The sequence below is a fragment of the Bubalus kerabau genome, chromosome 16 (genome assembly GCF_029407905.1).
Source record: "Bubalus kerabau isolate K-KA32 ecotype Philippines breed swamp buffalo chromosome 16, PCC_UOA_SB_1v2, whole genome shotgun sequence".
Classification (NCBI taxonomy): domain Eukaryota; kingdom Metazoa; phylum Chordata; class Mammalia; order Artiodactyla; family Bovidae; genus Bubalus; species Bubalus kerabau.
This window is the reverse complement of record NC_073639.1, coordinates 8,101,374-8,126,003: the sequence shown is the minus strand read 5'-3', so window position 1 is coordinate 8,126,003 and position 24,630 is coordinate 8,101,374. Positions and strand designations below refer to the sequence as shown.

The following is a 24,630-nucleotide window of genomic DNA, read 5'->3' as shown; positions in this document are numbered from 1 at the left end:
TTCCTAATTTGGACTCAACCAGATGTTTACATCTTACCACTTCTGCTGTTTTTTTCTCTCTCTCCACCTGTGTCTATATGCACACATACACACACACTTCGTTTCTGCTGAGTCATTTGAAAGTAAGCTGTAGATACCATGACACTTCAGCCCTTAGTACTTTATTAGGAAAGACTCTTTCCTAAGGAACATTCTCCTGCATATAACTTCACTGTCATTACATACCCAAGAAACTTAACACTGATGCGGTTCTATGAACTGATAAACAGTCCGGATTCACCTTTCCCTAGTGTGAAAGTGAAAGTGCTAGTCGCTTAGTCGGGTCCGACTCTGCGACCCCGTGGACTGTAGCTTGCCAAGTTCCTCGGTCCATGGAATTCTCCACAAGAATACTGGAGTGGACAGCTCTTCCTTTCTCCAAGCGATCTTCCCAACCCAGGGATTGAACCCAGGTCTCCCACATTGCATGTGTTTACCATCTGAACCCAGGAAAGCCCCTAGTTGACCCCAAAATATCCATTATATCTGTCTTTTTTTTTAAAATCCAGGATGCATTCAAGGAGCGTGCATTGTATTTAGTCATCATGGTTCCTTAATTTTCTTTAGTGCCCCCACCTTTCCTCATCTTTCATAGTGTGATGTTTTAAAGCGTCATAGCCAGCTGTCTTAGGGAGCATTCAACACTCTGGATTTTTTGGGATTGCTTCTTCAGGTTTACATTCCTGTTAAACATTTTGGGGAAGAGTACTAATTACTTGGTTGCTCTTGTGTGCTTATCATTGCGTCACCTGAGGAGGGATATAAATATCAATTTGTCCCATTATTGACATTGTTTGGTTGAATCATTTGACTCTCTCCATTGTAGACTATGTTTTTCCTTTTGCAATTAATAAATAATATGTGCTATGATAGTTTGAGTCTGTACACATTTCCTGTTCCCTGAGAATGTTTCGCTGTAGCATTTTGGCACCCATTGATAATCATTGCCTGAGATCAGTTATTGAATTGATGGCTGCAAAAATGGTGATATTGCTAATTAATTTATTCATTCTACACTCTTGAGCATCACTATGAATTCTTTGGTCATTACCATCATTAGCATCATTATCATTTTTGATGTTGATTTGTCCCAGATTAGGCTGATGGGAGCCCGTTGAGGCGAGCTTTTGGGTCTTTGGTGTGTACCCGTCATTCTTTGAGCACTTCCTTGCTTTCTAGTAAGACGGGATGTTCCAAGATCATCTTGTACTTTGTCTTCCCCATACCCTGAATAGACTTCCCAGGTGGCTCGGTGGTAAAGAATCTACCTGCAATACAGGAGAGGCAGTTTTGATCCCTGGGTCTGGAAGATCCTCTGGAGGAGGGCATGGCAACCCACTCCAATATTCTTGCCTGGGAAAACCCATGGACAGAGAACCCTGGCAGGCTACAGTCCATGGGGTCACAAAGAGTTGGACACAACTGAAGTGACTGAGCACACGCATACCCTGAATAATACCCATTTTTTCCCAAGAGACTCTTGTTCCTTTTAGTTGGAGTGATATTTAGTGATTTCTTTTTTATATGTCAAAATTATTTCCTGTAATTTCGTTCTTTACGAATTTCACAGAAGGACTGTTTTAGGAGTGACTCGGTTTGCCCATTCAGAGAAGTCCAAGGAGCCGGAGCCTTTTGCTGCCTCCCTGCCTCGCTTGGTGCCTGAGCCCGGCCTCGTGTTGCACTTCAGTGCCACTGCCCTGAGGGACAGCACGGTGAGGCTCCCACGCCTTCTCATTTCTTCATCTGCGACACCTCGGCTCTTGAGTTGTTACATTAACCAAGTATTTCCACCTTGAGGTACTGTTCCAGAATCAAAGTTAGTTCACATTTAAGTGACACATGTATGCTATTCAGCGCTTTTAGGAGGGAGGTGTCGGAAGAACAAAATAAGCAATAAACTCAGGAATAGACTGAAATGCCTTAAGCGGATACATGTTATGAAGTCTGTATTCAGCTCAGAATCCACCAGCTAAGACAGTACTCAGCTGTAGCCACGGAGGAGGTCGTGGCTGACACAGGCTCAGCAGAAGCGGGTGAGTTTGCAGCTCAGAAGGGAGCATCCTCTGTCACTTGCTTGCATCCTCGGCTCCCTTCCTGTGTGCAAGCTTCTCCTGAGCTGATGGCGGAGGAGGGCAGAGCGAAGGCAGTGACAGCAGCCTTGAGGTTTTATCTGGAAAGTCTCCTTACTTGAGAGCCAGGTCACTGTGGTCCTTGTAATAATTTATATTTCCTCAGGTACTCATTGAGCTTCTTAGGGAAGACATCCCAAGACTGCTTTTTAAAGCATTCTATTTTGAAAAAGTTCAACTTAAAGAAGAGTTTCAAGAGCAGTACCAAGAACTCCCAGTTGCCCTTCATGCAGATTCATCTATTTTTAACATTTGCCGTACTTGGCTTGATGTTTCCCCTCTCTTTCCACACACGTGTTTTTATGAGCCGTGTGAGAGGGTTGGACATGATGCCCCGACTCCACTTCCATGTGAATTTCTTAAGAACTAGACATCATCTTGCATATCAGAGTCTAACTATCAAAATCAGAAAATGTAAGCATTAAGCACAACAGTTATGCCTGATCTGCAGTCTCCGTACAAGGGTTTCCACTTATCCCACTCACGTGCGTACTTTACAGCATCCAGCCCAGGGCCTGTCCTTGCCTGGCCCGGTGGCCTGCGTCTCCTTCCGTCTTCCGCAGCTCCTCCACCTCACGTTGTGCGGCTGTTGTGATACACGCAGACCGTTGATTCTCTAGACCGTTCCTGGAATTGCCTAGGTGACGGTTCCTGGTGAGATGCAGGTGATGAGTCTCTGCAGCTGCCTCTCAGGGGTGGTGCTGTCTCCGGAACTGACTCTCCTTCCCTCACGTCTAGGTGAAGTACTTCGTGGTGAAGAACCCCTCCTCGTGGCCAGTCTCCCTGCAGCTCCTGCCCGTCTCTTTGTACCCGAAGCCTGAGGCCGCTGCGCGCCTGCTGCACAAATGGTAACGCCCAGCGCGTGAAGACCTCTCACGGGGCGGGGGCGGTTGCTAGGAGGAGTTGAGGGCCTGTCCTGTTAAGACCCGCAACTGTTCAGCGTCCTTTGCATTTCCCCCGGTTCTGTGCATGGATGTACATGGGCTCAGCCTGTGACATCCACCCCCGCCCCTATGTGCAGACCCCATGGCACGTGCCAGTCCCATGCGTCGTGTGGCTCTTCAGTGGTACTGTGTCAAGTTCAGGGCCCAACAGCATTCTTATCAGGGAAGCTTTCCTGCCATGATTTTTCGCATATACTCCTAAAATTTAGAATTGAAACCAGTGAGCGCTGGGCAATGCAAGCAGTGAGTTTAGTGGCGGTTTAGTATATTTTAGCCTAGTGTTGTGATACAAGGTAAGATCAGAATTTGTATCTGTTAATCTTATCTTTGTACAACAGTCATGGTTTCACTTAGAACATTTCCTCTTCTGGCTTAGTGACACCTCACCCCCCATGTCTCAGCTTCAGCGCTGCTGGTGTTTTGGACCCTGACTCTGATGAGAGAGGAGATGTGCTCAGTGCTTTGGAGGTTGTTTGGCAGCATCCCTAGCTTCCACCCAGTAGATTCTGGTAGGACTTCACCAGCCGGGCAATAAAAGTGTCTCCAGGTGTGGCCAGAGGGCCGCTGGGAGATAGCATTGTCCTTGGTTGAGAGTCACCTCCTGTCAGCTTCCACAGCTTTGAACCGTTTGGAGAAAAGAATTGCTTCAGATTTGGAGCTTTTGTCACCAAAGGAGTCTTTACATCCTGCGCTGCCAACACTACTCATCCCACAGTATTCACTGTGCTCTTGCAGCGTGCCAGGTGCTGTGTGGGGAGCTGGGCACAGGAATGAGAGGTCAGGGTGAACTGGACATGTGTGAAAACACACACATATGTTTATTTGTGTGTATATATGCACACATATGTTCTTTCTTGGTGATCTGAATGCTATTTTAAATTTTTTTTTTTTCTTTATAGGTTTGGCACCGATATGCAAATGATTAATTTCACAACCAGTGAATTCCAGCTTACCAAAGCTTGCCCTTACCTGGTAGGATGTCATCTTTAAACAGAAAAAAGAATGCTGACAAATTAGACTTATAGCATATGGGCCTCACTGATTTATGTTTCCAGTGTCTTTTCATATATATGTGGCTCTCTATTTTTCTATTCTAGCAGTTAAGTATACATAGCAGCTTTTTCCAGTTAACTAATGCAGCAGGAGCCTGGGGTTCATGTGAGCCTGTAAATCATTTTAATTATTTAGGTTCATGTGAGTGAAGAAATAACAATTGAATCAGACCTCTGTAGAAAACTGTAAAACTTGAGACCCCAGAATTTATAATTCTGTTAAAATTACTCAGCCCCATCAAATTCTTTTTGGGGTAAGATAAAGTGAAAGCAAACACTTTTTTTTTTTTAAGTCTTACTAAGCTGGCTTCATGTTTTTAGCAGATTACCCAATTTCTGTGATACTGACCTTACCTATATAAAAGGATTTCTCTGAAATTCTTGCACCTCTGGGCCCTGATGAAGTCTCGCATAAGTACTCTGGAGAGGGAGTAATAAGCATGTCATGTGGCGAGGACGTCGCTTGACTAGAAACTGAGTTTTCACTCATTCCTTCTGTGGGTCCCTGGTGTAGCTGAGTATTTTACTTACGGGTATTCTGTGCTTGGGGTTTCCCTGCTAGCTCAGCTGGTAAAGAATCCACCTGCAATGCAGGAGACCCTGGTTCGATCCCGGGTCTGGAAGATCCCCTGGGGAAGGGCAAAACAACCCACTCCAGTATTCCTGCCTGGAGAATCCCCATGGACAAAGGAGCCTGGCGGGCTACAGTCCTTGGGGTCACAAAGAGTCGGACACGACTGAGCAACTAAGCAGCACAGCACAGCATTCTGTGCTTGAGATTAATTAAAAGATGAAGCATCTCCTAAAGAAATACAAACACATGTGGACATACTTATGCGTATCACTGTATTTTTAATGCACACACATATTTAAATGTCATAGATGTTTTCTTCTTTCTCTGCTCATAACCCTCCAAAGATACACTGTTGGCTCTAGAAACTTGAAAAAGGGAGGCCACAGATAACCTCCAGTTTGAGTTCAAACAGAATGAATCAAAACAAAGTTTTTAATGGATTTTTAGCAGAGACTTACTGCAGTAAGAGACATAAGCAGTAGTGCTCCTTCCCTTTGTCAGTGGTCCAGGCAGCAGAGTCCTGTGCTATTGGGCTGGTCCTGCTTTTGGCCCCTCCAACCAGGCAGCTTCCCAGGAGTGCTGGGAGGTATAGCAAGTCCTCGATGCTAACAGATAATTTCACCCCATGACCATTTAATCATATGTAATTTGAAATTCCAAAAATGATGCCTGTTTCTTTTGCACGTTAGTATTCTATTCAGGCTTGAGCAAATGGTGCAACTCACTTGGAAAAGGTCTTTAATCTGTGATTGAGGATTTTCCATAGATTATTACATTTTTTATGACAAAGGAGATTATCCCCATTGTTAATTTATTACATTTACAAAAAGCGATAGTATCAATGTTCCTTTCTTTAAAAAATTTTAATTGGAGGATAATTGTTTTACAATGTTGTGTTGGTTTCTGCCATACAACAGTGTGACTCAGTGATAAGTATACATATATCCCCTCCCTCCTTAGCAATATCAGTGCTTTTGACACACAAGTTTAACTTAAAATTTTTAATATAATCATTTGTCGTTTAAGAAAGGCCTGCATTTTTCTTTTGTTGGTTTGCTTTTAGAAATGTAGCTCCTTTGGTTAAGAGCATGTGGAATTGGACATTCAAAGTTCCAGATCCAGGTTCCTCCATGTGGTCCTGGGTAAATAATTTAGCCTCTCCAAGTCTCCTCTTTCTTACTTATAATGATGTTTGAAAATTTCATAGTTTTATAGAATGCTTAGCATTTTATATACCTAATTATAGTCCAGTGCCTGGCATATAAGAATTTCTTAATAATTAGTGCATTGTTCTTATACTTTTAGTACTTAAATTGGAAGCTTTTTTCAGTATTCATATGTGTATTAAAGCAGAATTCCTTCATGAAGTTTATAATTTTAATGAAAATGAATCAAACGCCACTACTGTTTCTTCTTTCAGATAGTACGGGAAATGCTAGTAATAACTGAGGGATAAAACAAATGCAAAAACTGAAAATACAGAAGAGAGATATTAGGCAGATTACATGGTTATAGCTCTGAAAATTAATAAATTACTTTTAGTGAGAAAGAGCTAGGAAAAAACAATGGAAAGAGGGGAAGTCTATCACAATAATGAAGAGCTAAATCTTGAATGTTAAAGTTAGAATGCAATTTATTCAGAGAAAGTTAGAAATCTTGGGGAGAATAAAAGGAGGGTGTGAATAAATAGGTCGTTCTCCTGAACGGAGAGACTAAATGTAATAAAGATGGCTTCTTTTTAAACAATAATGCAGAGAATTTAGGGCTGTCCAGCAGTGGAAAGTGCTTTGGTCAGATCCCTGTAGCATTCAGGCAGAGGCTGGTGGTCTGTTTTCTCGATGACGTTTTTCATTCAGGTGAGCTTGCTGATAAGGCCTGTAGCCCCAGCTCCCAGCCGATCCAGGAGGCCCAGCCCCTTTCCAGTGTCCACACTGGACTGTCCTGCAGCCTCTGCCTCTGCTTCTCAGCTGGGCTCAGCAACTGTCAATGGGTGTGAACTGTCGTGATGAACAAGTTCCATGGGTTGATTTGGATGGTCAGATCCCCATGTTAAAGGAACAGCAGTCACATTTATGCATTTAATGAGGATGGAGTCTTGCTCTCCAGAAGTTAATTGCGTTTATTGGTAACTTGCAGGGCGTGCAGTCTGAGGAATCCAGGTTTGGCATCCTCCACTTACATTTGCAGCCTTTGGAAAGGAAAAGGGTTGGTGTAGTGTTCACTCCAGCTGACTACGGAAAAGTCAGCTCCCTCATCCTAATCCGGTAGGTGTGTCTCTCTTGCTTTCTTGTTGACTGACTCTTTCTCTCAAGAAGACATAATCTCTTTAGCTAAAAGAGATTTCCTCAGCCCCCAGTGATGAGCTATGTCGCAGGACTGGAAAGGCAGTGGCTGAGGAGAGCAGCTTCCCGAAGCTCCACATTTAATCTCCCTGGGTGTCAGGCTCCTCCCTGGTACAGGCAGAACGTGTGTGCTCCCTTCACACGGTGCCTCATCCACCATCACAGAGGGCAGAACACACACACACACACATGAACACACATGCGAACATACACACGAGCACACACGCAAACACACACATGGACACACACGAACACACACACAGGAACACACATATGATCGAACACATGAACACACAACACACAAACGAACACACACATGAACACGAACACACATGAACACACATGAACACACACACGAACATGAACACGAACACATGCAAACACACGAACACACACGAACATGAACACACATACACGAACACACACGAACACGAACACACACACAAACACAAACACGAACACACACAAACATATACACACACACACGAACACACATGAACACATACGAACACATGAACACACACACGTCCGCACTTTTCTGTCCTTAGCTCAGAAGAATAATTGGAGCACTGCTGTATACATTTTCATTCCTCAGTGTTTGGGTTTATACCAGTCTCATACTTGTCTGTCTTGTTTCTGTACTTCTTGGTAGCACCAGAGGATAATGAAAAAAGTGCTTAGTTGAGCCCACTGGCTCTTTTTACTTGCCAACTGATTTAAGCAGCTAAATGTTTTTCATTCTTAAATTTATTGAGAGTCTTGTTTCAAAAATTTACCTCTCTCTGCATTGGTGAGATGTCTAACACAAATTTAATTTTTCATTAATGATGTTTTAGATATTTTTTGATTTTATGTTTTATTTTGGCTACACCATGCAGCATGGGGGATCTTAGTTCCCTGATCAGGGGTTCAGCCTGTGCCCCGCCCCTGCAGTGGAAGCGTGGAGTCCCAACCTTAGTTGTTTTTTTGTTTTTTTTTAATCTCTAGTTTCAGAACAGCTGGCAAAAACTTTCTTATTCTTGACTTCCTTTGATATACTATATGAGTTTATTCTTCTGCAAGTGAATGCTACTAAAAAGAAAGTACACTAAAATAAAGTTCTTAAAAGAGTCTGTTTTGTTAAGCATTTTAACTGATGCTTAGGGCTCCCCTGATAGCTCAGTTGGTAAAGAATTCACCTGCAACGCAAGTCCCCAGTTTGATTCTTGGGATGGAAAGATCCGCTGAAGAAGGGATAGGCTACCCACTCTGGTGTTCTTGGGCTTCCCTTGTGGCTCAGCTGGTAAAGAATCTGCCTGCAATGCAGAAGATATGGGTTGATCTCTGGGTTGGGAAGATCCCCTGGAGAAGGGAAAGGCTACCCACTCCAGTATTCTGGCCTGGAGAATTCCATGGACCGTACAGTCCATGGGGTTGCAAAGAGTTGGACACGACTGAGCGACTTTCACTTTCACTCAACTAAAGCTGAGTAGAACCGGTAACTAATGTTCTAATAAACATGTTAGTGCTCTGCTGACAGGTGCTTCACTTTAAACTCACTCTCTGTTGATGAACTAAGGTCATGGGAAGTCTAGAGTTAAACTTTACCTTATCCCAGCTTCAACTATCCCAGACTTGAAAGTCTCGGCTTTTTATAGTTGCTAATTTATTCTTGGTAGTTTCTGTATTGAGAGACACAGTATTTTTCTGTAAATAATATCAATCATCTAACATCACTTAAAGGCTTTTAAATGGTTCAGTAAAGGCTTTAGTCCTTTAGATGCAGATGGAAAGCTATCTCTGTTCTGTGTAACTAGGAATGAATTCTCTGTCTGCTTCTTCCGTTTACATTAATGATAACTGCCTTTCAGTGCATCATTTAAACATCATTACCACTTCTCCATCCTCAGAATTATGATTTCAGTTAATGAAAAGGCAAAAGCTAATCTGCATTACTGTTTGATTAATAAGAACTTGAGTACATACTTGCTATTTGAGGGCCGCTATTTTAAATCTTTGGTTCAAAATATAGGGTAGGATTTCATTTCTAGAAATACCCCTAAGGAAGAATTGCTTATAGTCAACAATTACTGTGGAAACTCCTTAATTCACCCTGTAAACAGTTTTATCAATTTGTCTACATTTATTAGTATTTTTCTGTGGCTCCTAGTTTACTCACCTTTGTCAACTTGAATGTCTGATCACCGTCCTGGTGCCTGGTTAGAAAAACGCGGGTTTCCATTCTTGGGTGGAAATTGGAGAGTGATCACGGTCATTTGCTCGTTTTTGCCCAATTGGCTTGCCTTGACTCTGGTGCGTTTAGCAGCTTCCCTGCTCCGAGATGGCAGAAGATGCCATACTATTTAAGTTGATTTTTCCCCAAAACTTTAGAAATGCTTTTTGGCTAATTGGGAATATTTAAATTCAAGGGCATTGTATGCTGTAACTCTGTTGCGTTGCTTTTTGTTTGCATCTGCTCTCTCTCTAGGAATAACTTGACTGTGATCGACATGATTGGTGTGGAAGGATTTGGGGCGAGAGAGCTACTGAAAGTGGGTGGAAGACTGCCTGGCACCGGGGGCTCACTGCGGTTTAAGGTGCCCGAGTCCACGCTGATGGACTGCCGGCGACGTGAGTCTGCGCGTTGCCTGTGCACGGCGCTCAGGCGGGGGGCTGGGTGCTGAAGCCAAGGGAGCTCGGGCAGGGGGCTGGGTGCTGAAGCCAAGGGTGGTCGGGCCAGGGGCTGGGTGCTGAAGCCAAGAGCCCTCAGGCAGGGGGCTAGGTACTGAAGCCAAGGGAGCTCAGGCGGGGGACTGGGTGCTGAAGCCAAGGGCGGTCGGGCCAGGGGCTGGGAGCTGAAGCCAAGGGCAAAAGGCGGTTATCAAAGTCTTTAACAGTTTACAGTAATTCATTGTACGGATGCAAGTAATTCGATCAGGCAGGCATTTGAGCGTATGTAGTCTGGTACCACTTGGTTAGGAAACAACAGTTTAGGTGTGTAACCCAACTAAAATAATAGATGGTAGTGGGGGGGAGTATAATGTTAAGTTCCCAATAGTGTTAAAATATAAGACCAGTCGTATGAAACTGTTAATTTGGTTATCTGTTACCTAATCATGGAAACTCACACCAAATGTCGGTGGAGAGGGGCTTAGGGGAGAGCTGCCCAGCAGCACCGCGCACGTTTTGCAGTGATGGAGATGCTCTACGTTTATGTATGTCATCTAGTGCGGCAACCACGTGCCACACATGGATGATGGGTGCTTAAAACAGAGCTCGTGTGACTGAGAAACTCAGTGTTCAAGTCTATTTAAAGTGGCCCTATGTGTCCAGTGGCAACTATATCAGGCTATGCAGATTTAGAAATTTATTTAAGTGTTCCATTAGAAATTTCTAAATTTTGCATGAATTTAAATTAAATGCTTCCAAAGTGCTTACATTAGTTTTAAGAACTTCCTCAGGAACTGAGACAAAAGTCAAACTGTATATATAAAATGTTTTTGGTAAATTCTGTCTTGTTTTCCTACTACTATTTTTAATTTCAGGACACACTGAAAGTATTTTAGAGTAACAGTATATTTCCCATGGAGAAAACTGGTGAAACCTTTGGATAACTTGTAGAACTATTTTAATGCCTGATTGAATTTTTTTTTATAAGAAAACTGTGCCAAATGAGCACTGTCTGAAAAGATTAGCCATTTTGCATTCAAAATCTTCATCAGTGTTCTTTAAATCATTCCTTCACTTACTCATTGAATAGTTTAGAGTTGACCTTAAAAGCTAGAATTATGGAGGAATATAAAAACTGTGGAACCAGATAAAATGTTAGTCCTAATATGGAATAGATTGTGAATTATGAATATATAGGAATATTTTACAAATTGATACTTCCTCCCTTTTTAAATGCCCAGTATAAAATGTGCTCTCATTTATTTGCAAAGATTTTGCTGCTTCCTCCCTTCATGTAATGAGAGTTTGAACCATATTTCTCATGTCTGTGGTGTGTTTACGCAGAAGAGCACACACCCTCCTGACTGGCCCTGTTGGGTTTGAAAGGATCCTGGGTGCCTGGTAGCTCTTGGTAAATGCAAACTAGGAGGCTTCTGAGAAGAATGAAATCTTCCACCTTCACCTTTAATAAGTAAAAGAACAAAGAAGAGGTTTTGGTTACTTTTGGTACCTAGGCAGGTCACTTAAGAAAAATCTTAATGAGTTAAGTATTTTTATCATATCTTGGTAATATAGCAGCATCTAGAACTGTTCGCACAGAGTCGGACACGACTGACGTGACTTAGCAGCAGCAGCAGCAGAACTGTTCTAGAAATTAGTTAGGAATCATGCTTTGAGGTTATATTGAATTTTTCTGCATTTTAGTCATGTAGATCATGCTTTGTTAATTCTGTAAATGTTGATTCAGTAAATTATTTTAACTAAATTTTGCAGTTCATCTGTACTAAAATCTCCATTTTCATCCTCCCTAGAACTGAAAGACAGCAAGCAAATTTTATCAATTACGAAGAACTTTAAGGTTGAGAATATTGGAGCACTGCCTATAACTGTGGCATCTCTGAAAATTAATGGCTATAACTGCCAAGGTTATGGGTTCGAAGTGCTGGACTGTCATGAGTTTTCCTTGGGTCCCAACACGTCCCGCGACATCAGCATCGTGTAAGCACTGGGTTTCGACTTCAGTTCGGGGGTGCATTCACTATATTGTGGGGAAAAACCTCTGTCACTGGTAAGATTGTCTTAAGTTGTTTTCATGTAAACAATTGTCTTGTAGAGGTAAAAATTCCGCCGTCATTAGGATTATTTCGTTTTGTGCCTAAAGTGAAAACCATCAGAAGTTCATAACGATGCCTCTTGTCGTCAGGTTTACTCCGGACTTCACGTCTTCCTGGGTCATCCGCGAGCTGACTCTGGTCACGGCGGCAGACCTGGAGTTCCGCTTCACTCTCAACGTGACCCTGCCTCATCACCTACTGCCGCTGTGTGCAGACGTGGTCCCGGGACCCAGCTGGGAGGAGTCGTTTTGGAGGCTCACCGTCTTCTTCGTTAGGTAGGCCACCCCTGCTCCGCTGTGCCTCCTCACCAAGGGAGACGCCATCCGGCCGGGCTGCACGGGAACGCACGTTGCCTGGCAGAATCAAAGCATAGGGATTGAGTGGATTACGTTGCTTTGAGAACCCTGACAGTCATGAAGTAGGCGAAGTGGTTCCTGGTGAGCTTTAAGAGAACAGAGAACTAAGTGTAGGAGAGCTCGAGGATCTGAGAGTGTAACAGACAGTTGCAGTCCAAGTATGTTCATTGGCAGTCCCAGGGGAAGATATAGATGTCGTGTATAACATTTAAGATATATGAACATCACCTATTGTATATGGTGTTATTAGCTTAGGGCCATGGCAGTTTGAGATTACAAGACTAGAATGACTCTTTCGGATGTGATTTTTATCCTGGAAAAATCTATAAAAATTGAATTGAAATGTCAGAATGATAACTATTCACCTGTTTAGAAATTTTGAGACATCGGAAATTTTAATGTCGTACGTCTTATAGAATCTGAGTAGTGTCTCTTTAGACGTCTCCCACCACTCATTCCCTTCTTGTAGAGCTTGTCTTTTTATTGCTACTCAGACCAGGCAGGAATGAACGTGTTGTTTTTGTCCTCAGTCTGTCCCTGCTGGGTGTGATTTTGATCGCCTTCCAGCAAGCACAGTACATTCTGATGGAGTTCGTGAAAACGAGACAGAGACAAAATGCCAGCTCCGCTTCGCAGCAAAGCGCTGGCCCGGTGGACGCGATCAGCCCTCACTCTCACAAGTAAGCGCTCTTGTCGTGGGTGGGGGAGACGGTGGCAGGTCTCGCCTTTGATTTTACTTCTGATTTTATGCTAAGGTGATACACCTTTAGAATCTGTACAGTTTTCCTCAAGTCACTGTGTGGCAGCTAAGCCATCCCTTCTAGTATATGCTAGGCTTCATGTAAGGGCTCAGTTTATACCTCGTGGAGCTTGAATGAAAGGTGAGAAGCCCTTAGTACACCCCCGCCCCCACCATACTGACTGCGCCGTCTTTCTCCTGCAGTTAGAGGAGAGGTTTATTCAGCTTGCCTCATGTTAAATGTTTTTCTTCTTAAATTCAGAAGCAACTGCAAGAACTTTCTCGATACCTACGCCCCCTCTGACAAAGGCCGAGGGAAAAGCTGCCTTCCGGTCAGCAGCCCGCAGAGCAGGACCCAGAATGCGACGAAGAGGAGCCCGGCCACCTGCGGCCATTCCCAGAAGAAGCACAAGTGCTCGGTCTACTACGGGCGGCACAGAGGCGGCGCGGCCGTGGCGAGCAGCGCCGGCGCCCCCTCGGAGGACAGGCCAGCCCCGGCCAAGGGGGGCGGGTGCCCTGCAGGGGCGGGCGAGGCCTGGGTGGGCCTCAGGTGTGCCGGGGGCCTGAGCGCCAACCTGCAGAAGAGCTTAGCGCTCCCCAGGAGCTTCCTGGGTAAAGACGAAAACACCCTGAAAAGCGCAGTTGCTGCCAGTAGCCCTTCTTCCGAGTGCCACGTGAAGGAGGGAGCACAGACGTGTATGTTTCCTAAGGAAACGGACTTTCAGATTTCAGAAAGCGTAGCTGAGCTCAAGGAGCGAGAGGTCTGTCCGATGAAGACCCCTAAGAAACTACCTGAAAATCATTTACCGAGAAGTTCACCTCAGTGCCAGTCAGACTTGCCAGACATTTCCAGGAAAAATAATGGTAATCTTTTCCTCCTCCTCCTTGGTGATTCTTCTGTCTGTCTGTCTCCAGTGCGTTCTTGGTGGAATTCGTTTCCCCCTGTGACTTTAGTTTGAATTGTGGCTGTTGAATTTTTAGTTCATGCCCTAAGTTTTATTGGCACAGGTGTAAACATTGAAATGCTGTCTGCTCGATGGAAAGTGTAGGGTGGGACACCAAGTTTTTAGAGCTTTGCGGTTAAGTTTACTTTTTTAGTACATTCGTTGGGATGATGCAGATATCATGTTTTATTGCTGGACACCTATTCCTAAGTATCTTTTATCTTGGCCTTTCAGACTGTTTGCAAAGATCAATCAACCTGTGCTTCTGATAGAATGAAACTTGCTAACTTGCTGGGCTTAATAGCTGCCCCCACAGCATGCTGCTCATCCTTGGTTCTTCTCTACTTGTGTGCTTGTTTTTGTGTATCCATCTTGACCATTTTAATAAGCACATTTCTGTTCCATTCAGCAGTCGGATTTTTGACACTTTTTAATCTTGAAGAATTCGTTACCTCTGATCTTACTTGAAACAGCAGAATATAAATAACTTCATATTTTTCACTCCTTGATATTATAGAGGAAGTCATATATTGGGTGATGCTAACGAGCTTTATGCATTTAACAGGGGGACAAAAACACCAAGCTGAATTTTAAATGTTCCCTCAAAGGACATTTCTAATTTGAAAGGAAGCCGGGGTGCTCTGAGGAGGACATGGTTTGGGCCACTTTGCGTCATTCCTGGTGCCCCTTGTCCGCCGTGCTGGCATTGGCTCCGTGCAGCAGTGTCTGCTTGAGGACTCCTGTCCCCGTGGCCTCTCCCTGCATGTGAGGGTGCCCTCGAATGACGCGCTCAACCACATCTTCATCAAGGCACAGTGTTGCTTGTCTGAGGATGCCGATGGTGGGGCTGTGGGTGCCTGTTCTTCCATTTCTGTCCCAGATGTTCTCTGCAGCTCAGACTACAAAACTCTTGTGAAAAGGGTGAAATTTTGGAGTGAGTCTAGCTGAGTATTTCTCATTTCATGCATCACATAGGCCTGAGAACAGTATTTGACATAGACTGACTTTACACAAACTTAAATCAGACTTGTTTGAGGGAATTGTCGCTCCACAAGTGTGTCTTCTGTGGTCCGTTGCATCTGTCAGACGTATGTGTAAATGTGCCTGCTGCGTGCAAGGGCTTGGTCTTGCAGGTGGATGGATGGACCTTCTGCTGCGTCAGAGCACTTTGAAGGGTGTGGACTTTCAAATGAGGAAGTGCCAGGAGGGTCAGAGGATTCAGATCCATGCTCCTGGATCCTTGTCTACTTCTTGCTGTTCAGTTCCTGTAATAGAGCCTAGATGACCATGTAATATCTAATAGCACTCAGGAAGAGTGAATAAATTAAATAGAGGAGCCCACAAATATAGAATTTGCTTTTGTATCCTTATAGATTGTAGATGGCTACTCCCCGCCGTCCCCAAACCTTCCTGCCCTGTGCAAATGACTGGTATGTTTAGGATGCTTTAAATGGAAACAAATCTCTCACTTCAAGAATTTTTTAGAAACTGCTCTTTGGCTCACTTGTCAGCCTGTTAAGCAGTGTCAGGGTGATTGTGGGTCAGATCAGATCAGGGTTGATGAAAGATCTATGGCTTTTCACCATGTTTGTACCAGCAGATTCAAAGGTGCTAATTCACAGGCCTGTATTTCTCCCCAGAATTAATCTGTCAGCAAGAGGCTCCTCACAGGGAAACCCATTCACTGACATGTATTTGGTTCTGTCTTCCCTTTACATCACCATTGTAGGAAAATATCAAGGAGGTTAATAAAGGAAACAAATGGCCTACCATTAATTTGTGATTTAAGCATTTTAAAGAATTGAGAATTTTAAAAGTAAGAAAGGACTGAGAAATCAAGGGCAAGAAAATTGTAGTTTAAAAATAGGATTGGGGTGTATGGTAATACTGAGGATTCAGGGTTCTCTTGTCAGATATTAAAGGATGCCATTGTGATAAGCTGGCAGATGGTGACAGGCGGGGAGTCGTCATGTATAAAGAACACTCAAGAATGAGAAAACCAAAAGTGTTAAACCCTTCTGAGTTTTCACTTCCAACTTGGGAGCATCAGTTTTTTTTCTATCTTGAAAAGGATTTCACTTTGTGTTTCCATCTTAAGATCCTTTCTAGAATCTGAAGAACATAGCTTCAGTCTTGTGAGCTGAACTCAGCCCCCCAGGAGCCTCTTGGGAACGGAGGTACCACTCTGCTGAAACCAGTCAGCATCTGGGCCGTGTTCTCGCCGTTCCTCCCAAAGCACCTAGACGTTCTTAGAAACACGCCTAGTGACAAGACAGCCTTTGGGAAGAGGGTCTGGGGAGGTGGCCTGTTTGCCGAGAGCACCGAAAGTGGGGTCCTGAGCCCGGTGGGACTCCGGAGCGCCTGAGCGCCGTGCCTTCTCACTCTGAGGCAGTGCTTTTTCTTAGCTGTATCAAATCTAATTGTATGCTGTATTTTGAGTAAACCACTAGATTTTCATTTCTAGTTCTTGGTATCTGTAAGTATTAAGTAAATGAAATTATTTTTTTAATTTCTGAAAATACTGGTATTTCACAAATTTTGTAAGTATCTGTCCAATTCATTAAAGACTTCCGAGCACTGTTAATTTCAAGGCTTTAGGGTATTAAATTTAAAAGTTCATTATCCCTTACATTATTACAAGCAGAGACAACAAAAAATTTGCCAAATATTCCTCTTTCATCACGCTGAGGCCAGGAGCAATTGGTCTCCAGCTTTATATCTACATTATTTTGATCATATAATGAAAAAATAATAGTTATAAACATTTGAAAAGAGATATATTTCAAAAGATCACTTATTTACACTACACATAAAGCCCTGCTCCTGTCAGACTGTCAAGAGACTCTGGACCACATAACACACACTTCGAGGGTGTCACTGTTTCACAGCTGTTTGACAGGCTGATGGCCGTAGACAAGTGTGTCAAACAGAGCCCTGAGGAATCTGTTGGCAGACTGCACGTCTATCACGAATTTTAATTTATTATTTACTACGGGCCTCTCACAAGGAAGCAGAAGAAAGAGCATGAAAGGGATGACACATTTTCTGTTACTCAGAAAACACTGTTTCTCCAGAATAATGGTGAGCACGTAGCCATTCACACACAGCTCAGAAGACTGTTCTCATACAGCAGGCTACGCTCAGAAAAAGCACTGCCTCAGAGTGAGAAGGCACGGCGCTCAGGCGCTCCGGAGTCCCACCGGGCTCAGGACCCCACTTTCGGTGCTCTCGGCAAACAGGCCACCTCCCCAGACCCTCTTCCCAAAGGCTGTCTTGTCACTAGGCGTGTTTCTAAGAACGTCTAGGTGCTTTGGGAGGAACGGCGAGAACACGGCCCAGATGCTGACTGGTTTCAGCAGAGTGGTACCTCCGTTCCCAAGAGGCTCCTGGGGGGCTGAGTTCAGCTCACAAGACTGAAGCTATGTTCTTCATAGCTTCAAAACTCTGAGCAGGATTCTGGCCCATTCCTTGTTTCTATTCTTCGATTGTTTTTTATTTTTTATCTTCCTTTTTATCTTCTTTTGTTTTTTATCTCTGTGGCTCAGACACTCCTGCTGTGGCAGAAGAGCGTGTGACCCTGTGCCTGCACACTCAGTAGCATGCCCGGGGGTGGCTCCATTTTTAGAGCCAAGTATATGCTCACGGTTATTTCTGAATTCTTGAGTATTGCCATGTTAGAGTTTCTGGAAGACCAAATTTGAATTCGTTTTATTGTTGGTCCTGATACTCTCCAAAGGGTCACAAAGAGTCAGACACAACTGAAGTGACTTAAGCTGCCTGATTCTTAACCCCCACAGTAGGTATTAGCAATTTTCTGAGTCTGTGCTTTATCCCTTTTAAGGGGTAGTTTAGTGTTAGATATTAAGTTTGGGTCCTTTCTAAGAAACTTTGATGTCTGATACTTTTAGTACTGTTCTTGGCCTGAAGAAAACTTGAGGAAAATAATTTTCTCGTGAATTAAGGTTCTAGGAAATTCACGGCACATTTTTAGAGAATAACTGTATCTGGTCACATGGATGGCTTCAGGAACCCAAAGTGATGTCTTTGTGACATTATTTTCTGTTTCAACCCTGTCTCCCTTGCTCTAGGCTCTTTCTCAACTCCTTCGTGGTGCTAGATATTTTTTTTTAAATTAATTTTAATTGGAGGCTAATTACTTTACAGTATTGTGGTGGTTTTTTCCACACATGGACGTGAATCAGCCACGGGTATACATGTGTCCCCCGATCCTGAACCCTGCCTCCCACCTGCCTCCCCACCCCATCCCTCTGGGTTGTCCCAGAGGTGCTGGATATTTCACCGGTGGGGGTCTCACACCTGATCTGTGTTGCAGAGGATTTCGTGTTCCCCGCATGTTTATAGCCACATAATATTTACGTAATTTTCCATTAACAAGATAAAAGAGCACTTACCTTGTAAGTGTTACTGATACAGTGGGTGCCTCTTGCCTTGAGTGGGCTTGACGTGCAGCTTCAAGGTCGCAGAATCTGGAGGGCATTTGACTGCTCTCTGTGTCTGTGTTGAGGGCCCCGCGCTGCCCTGGGCCCCTCAGCGAGCAGATGACAGCCTGTAGCCTGCTCTGCTGCAATGTGTTTGCAGGCAGGCATCTACACTTCCCCAGGTGGCCAAGGTGTTATGAGGGACTCTTCCTTAAAGAAGAAAGGGGAAGGTATGAAATCCTTTCGGACTCATATTAGGGTCTTGAGGCCAGTTATCATGGGGCTGAGGTTGATTTACCTTAGTTTGAAGTCAAGGATAGAAGAAGAAACACACTTAGGAATGAAGTTACTTGGAAGAACAACGGAGAGGTCACATTTTCAGATGGCGGGTTTGATCCCTGAGTCGGGAAGATCTCCTGGAGAAGGAAATGGCAACCCACTCCAGTATTCTTGCCTGGAAAATCCCATGGGCGGAGGAGCCTCGTAGGCTATAGTCCATGGGGTCGCAAAGAGTCGGACATGACTGAGTAACTTCACTTTCCTGCTGATGCCGACCTTGCCTCGTGAGTGGCTCGAGCCCAGTTCTCACCCGAGGGTGCTATTCCCCTGGCAGAAGGGCACCTCCTGCAGGAAGACACCCTGTCCTCCCGTCGTTCGTGTGTCTGTCCGTGTGACCCTTAATATTTTTGTCTTTTCTGGTTGCACCTTTATAACAGTCACTCAGGGCAGGTGGATAAGGTGTGTTTCATTTCATATTTAAGAAAACTGTAGCTTAGACAGTTTAAGAGACTTACTTCTGATCATAAAACTGCTGCTGCTGCTGCCAGGTCACTTCAGTCGTGTCCGACTCTGTGGGACCCCATAGACAGCAGCCCACCAGGCTCCCCCATCCCTGGGATTCTCCAGGCAAGAACACTGGAGTGGGTCGCCATCTCCTTCTGCAATGCATGAAACTGAAAAGTGAAAGTGAAGTCGCTCAGTCGTGTCCAACTCCTAGCGACCCTATGGACTGCAGCCCACCAGGCTCCTCCATCCATGGGATTTTCCAGGCAAGAGTACTGGAGTGGGGTGCCATTGCCTTCTCCGTCATAAAACTGATCAGTGTCTGAATCACGTTCATAACCCAGGAGTTTACCTCCTCCTCCAACTTAAAAAAAAATTGCATGTTAGATCCTGGTTGAGGAACTAAGATCCCACAAGCCACATGATGCAGCCAGACAAAAGCTTTGGTAAAATAAATAAGCTGAAAGTTACCATTTTAAATTATGAAGCCCAGTGACGTGAAGTCCATTCACATCATTGTACAGCTGTCACTGGAAACCATTGGTTTCTAGGGCTTTTTTTCCTCCCAATAAAGCCATCAAGCAGTGACCACCGAGCTTTGTCCCCTCCAGTCCCGCAGCCACCATTCTCCTCCTTATCTCATGAATTTGACATCTCTAGGTCCCTCAGACAAGTAGGATCACACAGTATTTGTCCTGTGACTGGCTTATTTCACTCAGTACAGTGTGTGGCTTCCTTGGTGGCTCAGATGGTGAAGAATCTGCCTGCAATGCAGGAGACCCAGGTTTGATCCCTGGGTCAGGAAGATCCCCTGGAGAAGGAAATGGCAACCCACTCTAGTATTCTTGCCTGGAAAATTCCATGGACAGAGGAGCCTCGTGGGCTACAGTCCATGGGATTGCAAAGAGTCAGCCACGGCTGAGCGACCAACACTTTGACTTGATAATGTCTTCAGTGTTCCCATGTTGTGTCATATGTTGGAACTTCATTCCTTTTTCCCCTTCCTTAACCGTTTTTGTTTGTATGTTTAGCAGTGCTAATTATATTCGTATTGTAGTGTGATGAATCATTCCTGTTTAAAGCTAATGGTGTTCCATGCTATTTACCACATTATCTTTATCCATCCATTTGTCTGTGCTCAAATTTGGGTTGTTTCTACCTTTGCGCTTTTATGAATAATGCTGCAGTGAATAGTGGTATGTCCCTCCTCTTTCTTCCCATGACCTCTCTCAATGACTGTTTGGAGAACTCGATATAAGTGCATTTTCACCTGTAAACAAGATAAATTTTTAGAGCGTTCATTGTGGATGTCAGAAACAGCCCTTAAGTCTAAGCCTCATTAAATCAAATGAGATTGCGTGGTGTTGGAATGAAATTTAACTTTGGGGAATGTGAATGGAAATAATTAGCTAGAAATTGAATCATTTTTATTTATTCAAGGGAATAACCAGCAAGTGCCTGTCAAGAATGAAGTAGACAATTGTGAAACTTTGAAAAAGGTTGACACAAAGTCTTCTTCAGAGAAGAAGATTCACAAAGCAGCTAAAGAAGACGGATGTTCTGAGAAACAGGACATACCTGCAATCGAGGTCTGTATCCGTTTTTTTCTTGCCTTTTAGAACAAAACCCAGTTTTAGGGCTTTAAGTTGCAAATATCTGTGTAATAACTCTACATTTGTATTTCATACTTTTTCATACTTTTCAAAGAGGATTGTTATATATTTTGACTTCACATGGATAATTGGTGAGGTTGATGTGTTCAGAAAATTTATCTTCGAATTCTATAGGAGATACTAAAATAATTTTTGATGACATCAGATAGCTTTTATTTGCGAGAGAAGCTGTTCTTAAGCAAAATGGGTTAACTCCTGGGTAAAATTGGTAGAGTAGAACCAGGTCACACATATCTTCTCTCTAATTGTTACCCAACATCCTTTTTAAGGGCAGAGTCTTGCTGATTAGAAGCATAAGCCAGTGTCCCACAGGAGAGGGATGTCCATCTAGCTTCAGTATGTGGGCCCTGGCAGGATAGACTCCCAGGAGAGAGAGCAAAGCTTGGGTACTGTCCCACAGTGTAGACCACTGCAAAGCATCTAAAAAGCAGAACCCAGCCTTGGATCTGATAGGAACCAAAGTTCCCAGATAAAGGTGGGAAAGGGATTTAGGAGGATTTATCTGCTTTACCTCAGAACAGAGCTATGTATTAGCACAGGCACAGTGGAAAAAATAGAATTGCAACTATGCAGATATACTGTAGGAAAAATGAAGAAAAGGAACAGAATGTACCAGAAACAGACCAAGGTTCCAATCCAGAAAACCTATCCAGAGACATGAAGGGAACTTTGAGAACACCTCACACAGTAGACTGAATTCAGTAAAACACAAGCTCTTAAAGGCAAATTAATAGGTGAGGATGTAGTTGGAAGAGGTGTATGGCAGTGGCTGAAAATTACTTATTGAGCCGAAGGAAAGGCTTAGAGATAACCAGAGTGAATGTGGAGGAAAAATTTTAAGAGATTGAAGATTTTAGGGAAAAGATGATAATAGATAGGGGGGAGTGAAGTGTAGTGAAGTCGCTCAATCGTGTCCGACTCTTTGCGGCCCCATGAACTGTAGCCTACCAGGCTCCTCCCTCCATGGGATTCTCCAGGCAAGAATACTAGAGTGGGGTGCCATTTCCTTCTCCAGGGGATCTTCCTGACTCAGGGATTGAACCTGGGTCTCCTGCATTCCAGGCAGACGCTTTAACTGCTGAGCCACCAGGGGGACAAAGACAAAAATAGTCCAATGTAAAAGAATGATTGTCTCAGTAAGTGGCCCAACAATGGATCAGAAAAGTATTCAGTGATGTAATAGAAGAAAAATTTCCTAATGTGACGGTAAAACTGAATTTAAAGATTCAGAGACACACTGTGTCTGTACACCAGAAATGCTGATCCGTGATAATAAACGTAGGCACATCCTGGTTAAGGTGTTGAACTTAAAGAATTGTGCAGAGAAGACGGGAAATAAATATACGTATGTCTATGGCCGATTCATGTTGATATATGGCAGAAACCAATACAATATTGTAAAGCAATCATTCTCCGATTAAAAATAAAAAATTTTAAAGAAAAGGCAGGAAAAATCAAACACACACCAAGGTTTGCCTCCGACTTTGTAGAAGCATCTAACATCTGAGAGCAGAAGAGCTCTCTCCTTGAGACAGTGAAAATGTGAACAGGAACGTTATGTCCAGGGAAGATTGCACTCAGGCTCAAAGGCGGTAAACACACATCTGTAAACGCAAATGAACTTGGCAGCCTTGCTTGAAAAACAAGGTTAGTGAAATTTAGGCACCCAAGATAAAAATAAAGATAGACTCAGGATCGAGGAAGCAGTGTTAAAGATCTTTTGAGGTTTCTTTCCATTTTATATCCAGAACTAAGGCTGAACAGTTGTCAATTATGGTTGCAGAACAGAATTCAAATATTAAAACTTTAATGAAGCAGAAATAGAATTAAAATCAGCAAAAACAGGAGGTGGGATTGAAAGATGAGTGTAAAGTAAGTTTTAATTTTCTCTTTCTTGGTAGTGAGCCAGTTTTGTACAAAACTGAAGCATGTAGTTTGAAAGGGTGAGAACCTACAAAATGTGCTTCACCATCTTCCTCTTAACCTTAGAAACATCCTTGGGGAATTAATGCCTCACGTGGAAAAGAAACGTATTGAAAGTTGCATTCCTTTGGTTCTACTTGATTTTCTTCTGTTAGGTTCAAATAAAATTGAGCCTTAAGTTTTTATTTAAAACCAATACAATATGGTAAAGTAATTAGCCTCCAATTAAAATAAATTAAAAAATAAAATAAAATCACCGAAGGAAAAAAAAAACAATGCATGGTGTTAGTTTTCTAAATTATTCCCATCATCTGTCCTGCCACCCTTATGTACGTATAGGTTTTGAAAAGTCATGTTAAAAAATAAGGTTTGCTAAATAATCAATGGGAGAACTGGGTTATTTCTCAGTGGTGGGATTTTGCATGATTTCTTTTTTTCCTTTATACTATTCTGTTTTTGTTTATAAAAACCATGAATTTTTCACTGAAGTAAATGAGTGTGATACCAAATAAGAAAATCACAGACATTCCAAACCAGGAATTTGTGGTCTGTCAAGAAAGACAAGATATTTCCATGTAGTCAAGTGCTCAGGTCAGCGTGTTGTCGCAGGGGTTGCAGAGGTGGGAACGTCGGCTTAGCCTGCAGGGCCGTGGAAGCCCTGAGCAGTAAGGAGCTTGTGCAGGGGGTGTTTGGAGAGCCTGGGGAGGGCAGATGGGCACCCGGCACACGGGACCCTGAAGCGTGGTCGGAGCCACAGCGAGGGAATCGTCTGACCGAGAAGCAGCTCAATCAGGAGAGGAAGTGGGGGAGGCAGAGTCAGAGTCCAGCCAGCTTGCCAAGGCCTTTCAGGCCGACTCAAAGTGTAGATTTTAGTCCCTGAATCTCAGTTGGAGACAATGAAGTAAGTGAGCACAGGCCCTAGGAAGGGATGCTTGCCAGCTCAGGAATTCCAGGATCAAATTGTTAAAAGCACTCTGGCCCAAACAAAAAGTCTCTTTGGAGGATTTGGCCTGAGGGTGGCCTGTTTGGGGACCCTGCTGCGAATCATGAGAGCTGTTGAAGAGTTCTGCCCTGGTGTTGAAGGGTTCTGCCCTGGGCAGGGTCGGGGGCTGGTGAGGCAGGATGACAAATGGAAAACAACCTGCAGGTTGCCGTCTTCATGAAGGTCGTGATTGAGGATCTTTAAATTCAGTTTCATAAAGTTGGCGAAGTGCCTGTGATGAAGAGCCAGTGTGGCGGTTTAGCACGTGCTCGAATGAATGTGTGAATAGGGCATTTCAGCAGGACCAGTCTGGGTGTTTTGAAGGCTGGGTTGGGGGCGGCAGGGATGGGTACCAGCTGTCTTCTCACCAGGACGGTGTTCCTCTGCTGGGCGGTGTGATGTAATCAAGGCCGGGCTTGGCAGGAGCCGGGGGTACAGGATGGGACAGTGTAGAAGAGAGACCTCAGGACTTGTGAGGACCTCAGTGCTTGAAGGAGAGGAGCCATTTGCAAAAACAGCCCCAGGGTTTGAAGTCTGGGGAACTAGAGTCTGGGGAATCGGGACTTCCCCAGTGATGCGTTCCTGTTCATTTCAGGGCAGTGTTGCCTAGTGGTCAGCAGCATGGTTTTTTGTTTTTGTTTTTTTGCAGCTGGTGTGAATCCAGCCCCTCTTACTCCTTAGTGTTGGGTGAGTTACTCAACATGGGTCTCCTCATGTGAAACATGAGAGTAGTGATGGTGTTCCTACCTCTTAGGGTCTCGAGGATTGGAGGAGTGACTGTGATAAGTGCTTGGGACGGCAGCCCTTGGGACGCACTGCCCAGTAGTTAGAAGCAAGGAGGTGACAGGTGTGACCGTGATCACTGCCAACAGAGGGGAGGCCAGACGGGCACGGGAGCGCCCAGTGGGTGGGAGATGCGGAACTGGAGCTGCTGTTGCGAGGCAGGCC

The 24,630-nt window shown here is 44.0% G+C and overlaps 1 protein-coding gene across 8 annotated transcripts in view; it reads left to right on the top strand.

The window, feature by feature from the left end:
- TMEM131L (transmembrane 131 like) overlaps positions 1-24,630 on the top strand; it is a 173,272-nt gene that overhangs the window by 127,023 nt on the left and 21,619 nt on the right. For all 8 annotated transcript variants that reach the window (XM_055550033.1, XM_055550034.1, XM_055550032.1 and 5 more), the window contains 10 exons: positions 1,610-1,751; positions 2,907-3,016; positions 4,012-4,084; positions 6,875-7,002; positions 9,548-9,690; positions 11,541-11,727; positions 11,933-12,118; positions 12,730-12,879; positions 13,201-13,802; positions 20,545-20,693. In XM_055550033.1, coding sequence (XP_055406008.1) covers positions 1,610-1,751; positions 2,907-3,016; positions 4,012-4,084; positions 6,875-7,002; positions 9,548-9,690; positions 11,541-11,727; positions 11,933-12,118; positions 12,730-12,879; positions 13,201-13,802; positions 20,545-20,693 — 1,870 coding nt within the window. The remainder of the gene's footprint in view (positions 1-1,609; positions 1,752-2,906; positions 3,017-4,011; positions 4,085-6,874; positions 7,003-9,547; positions 9,691-11,540; positions 11,728-11,932; positions 12,119-12,729; positions 12,880-13,200; positions 13,803-20,544; positions 20,694-24,630) is intronic.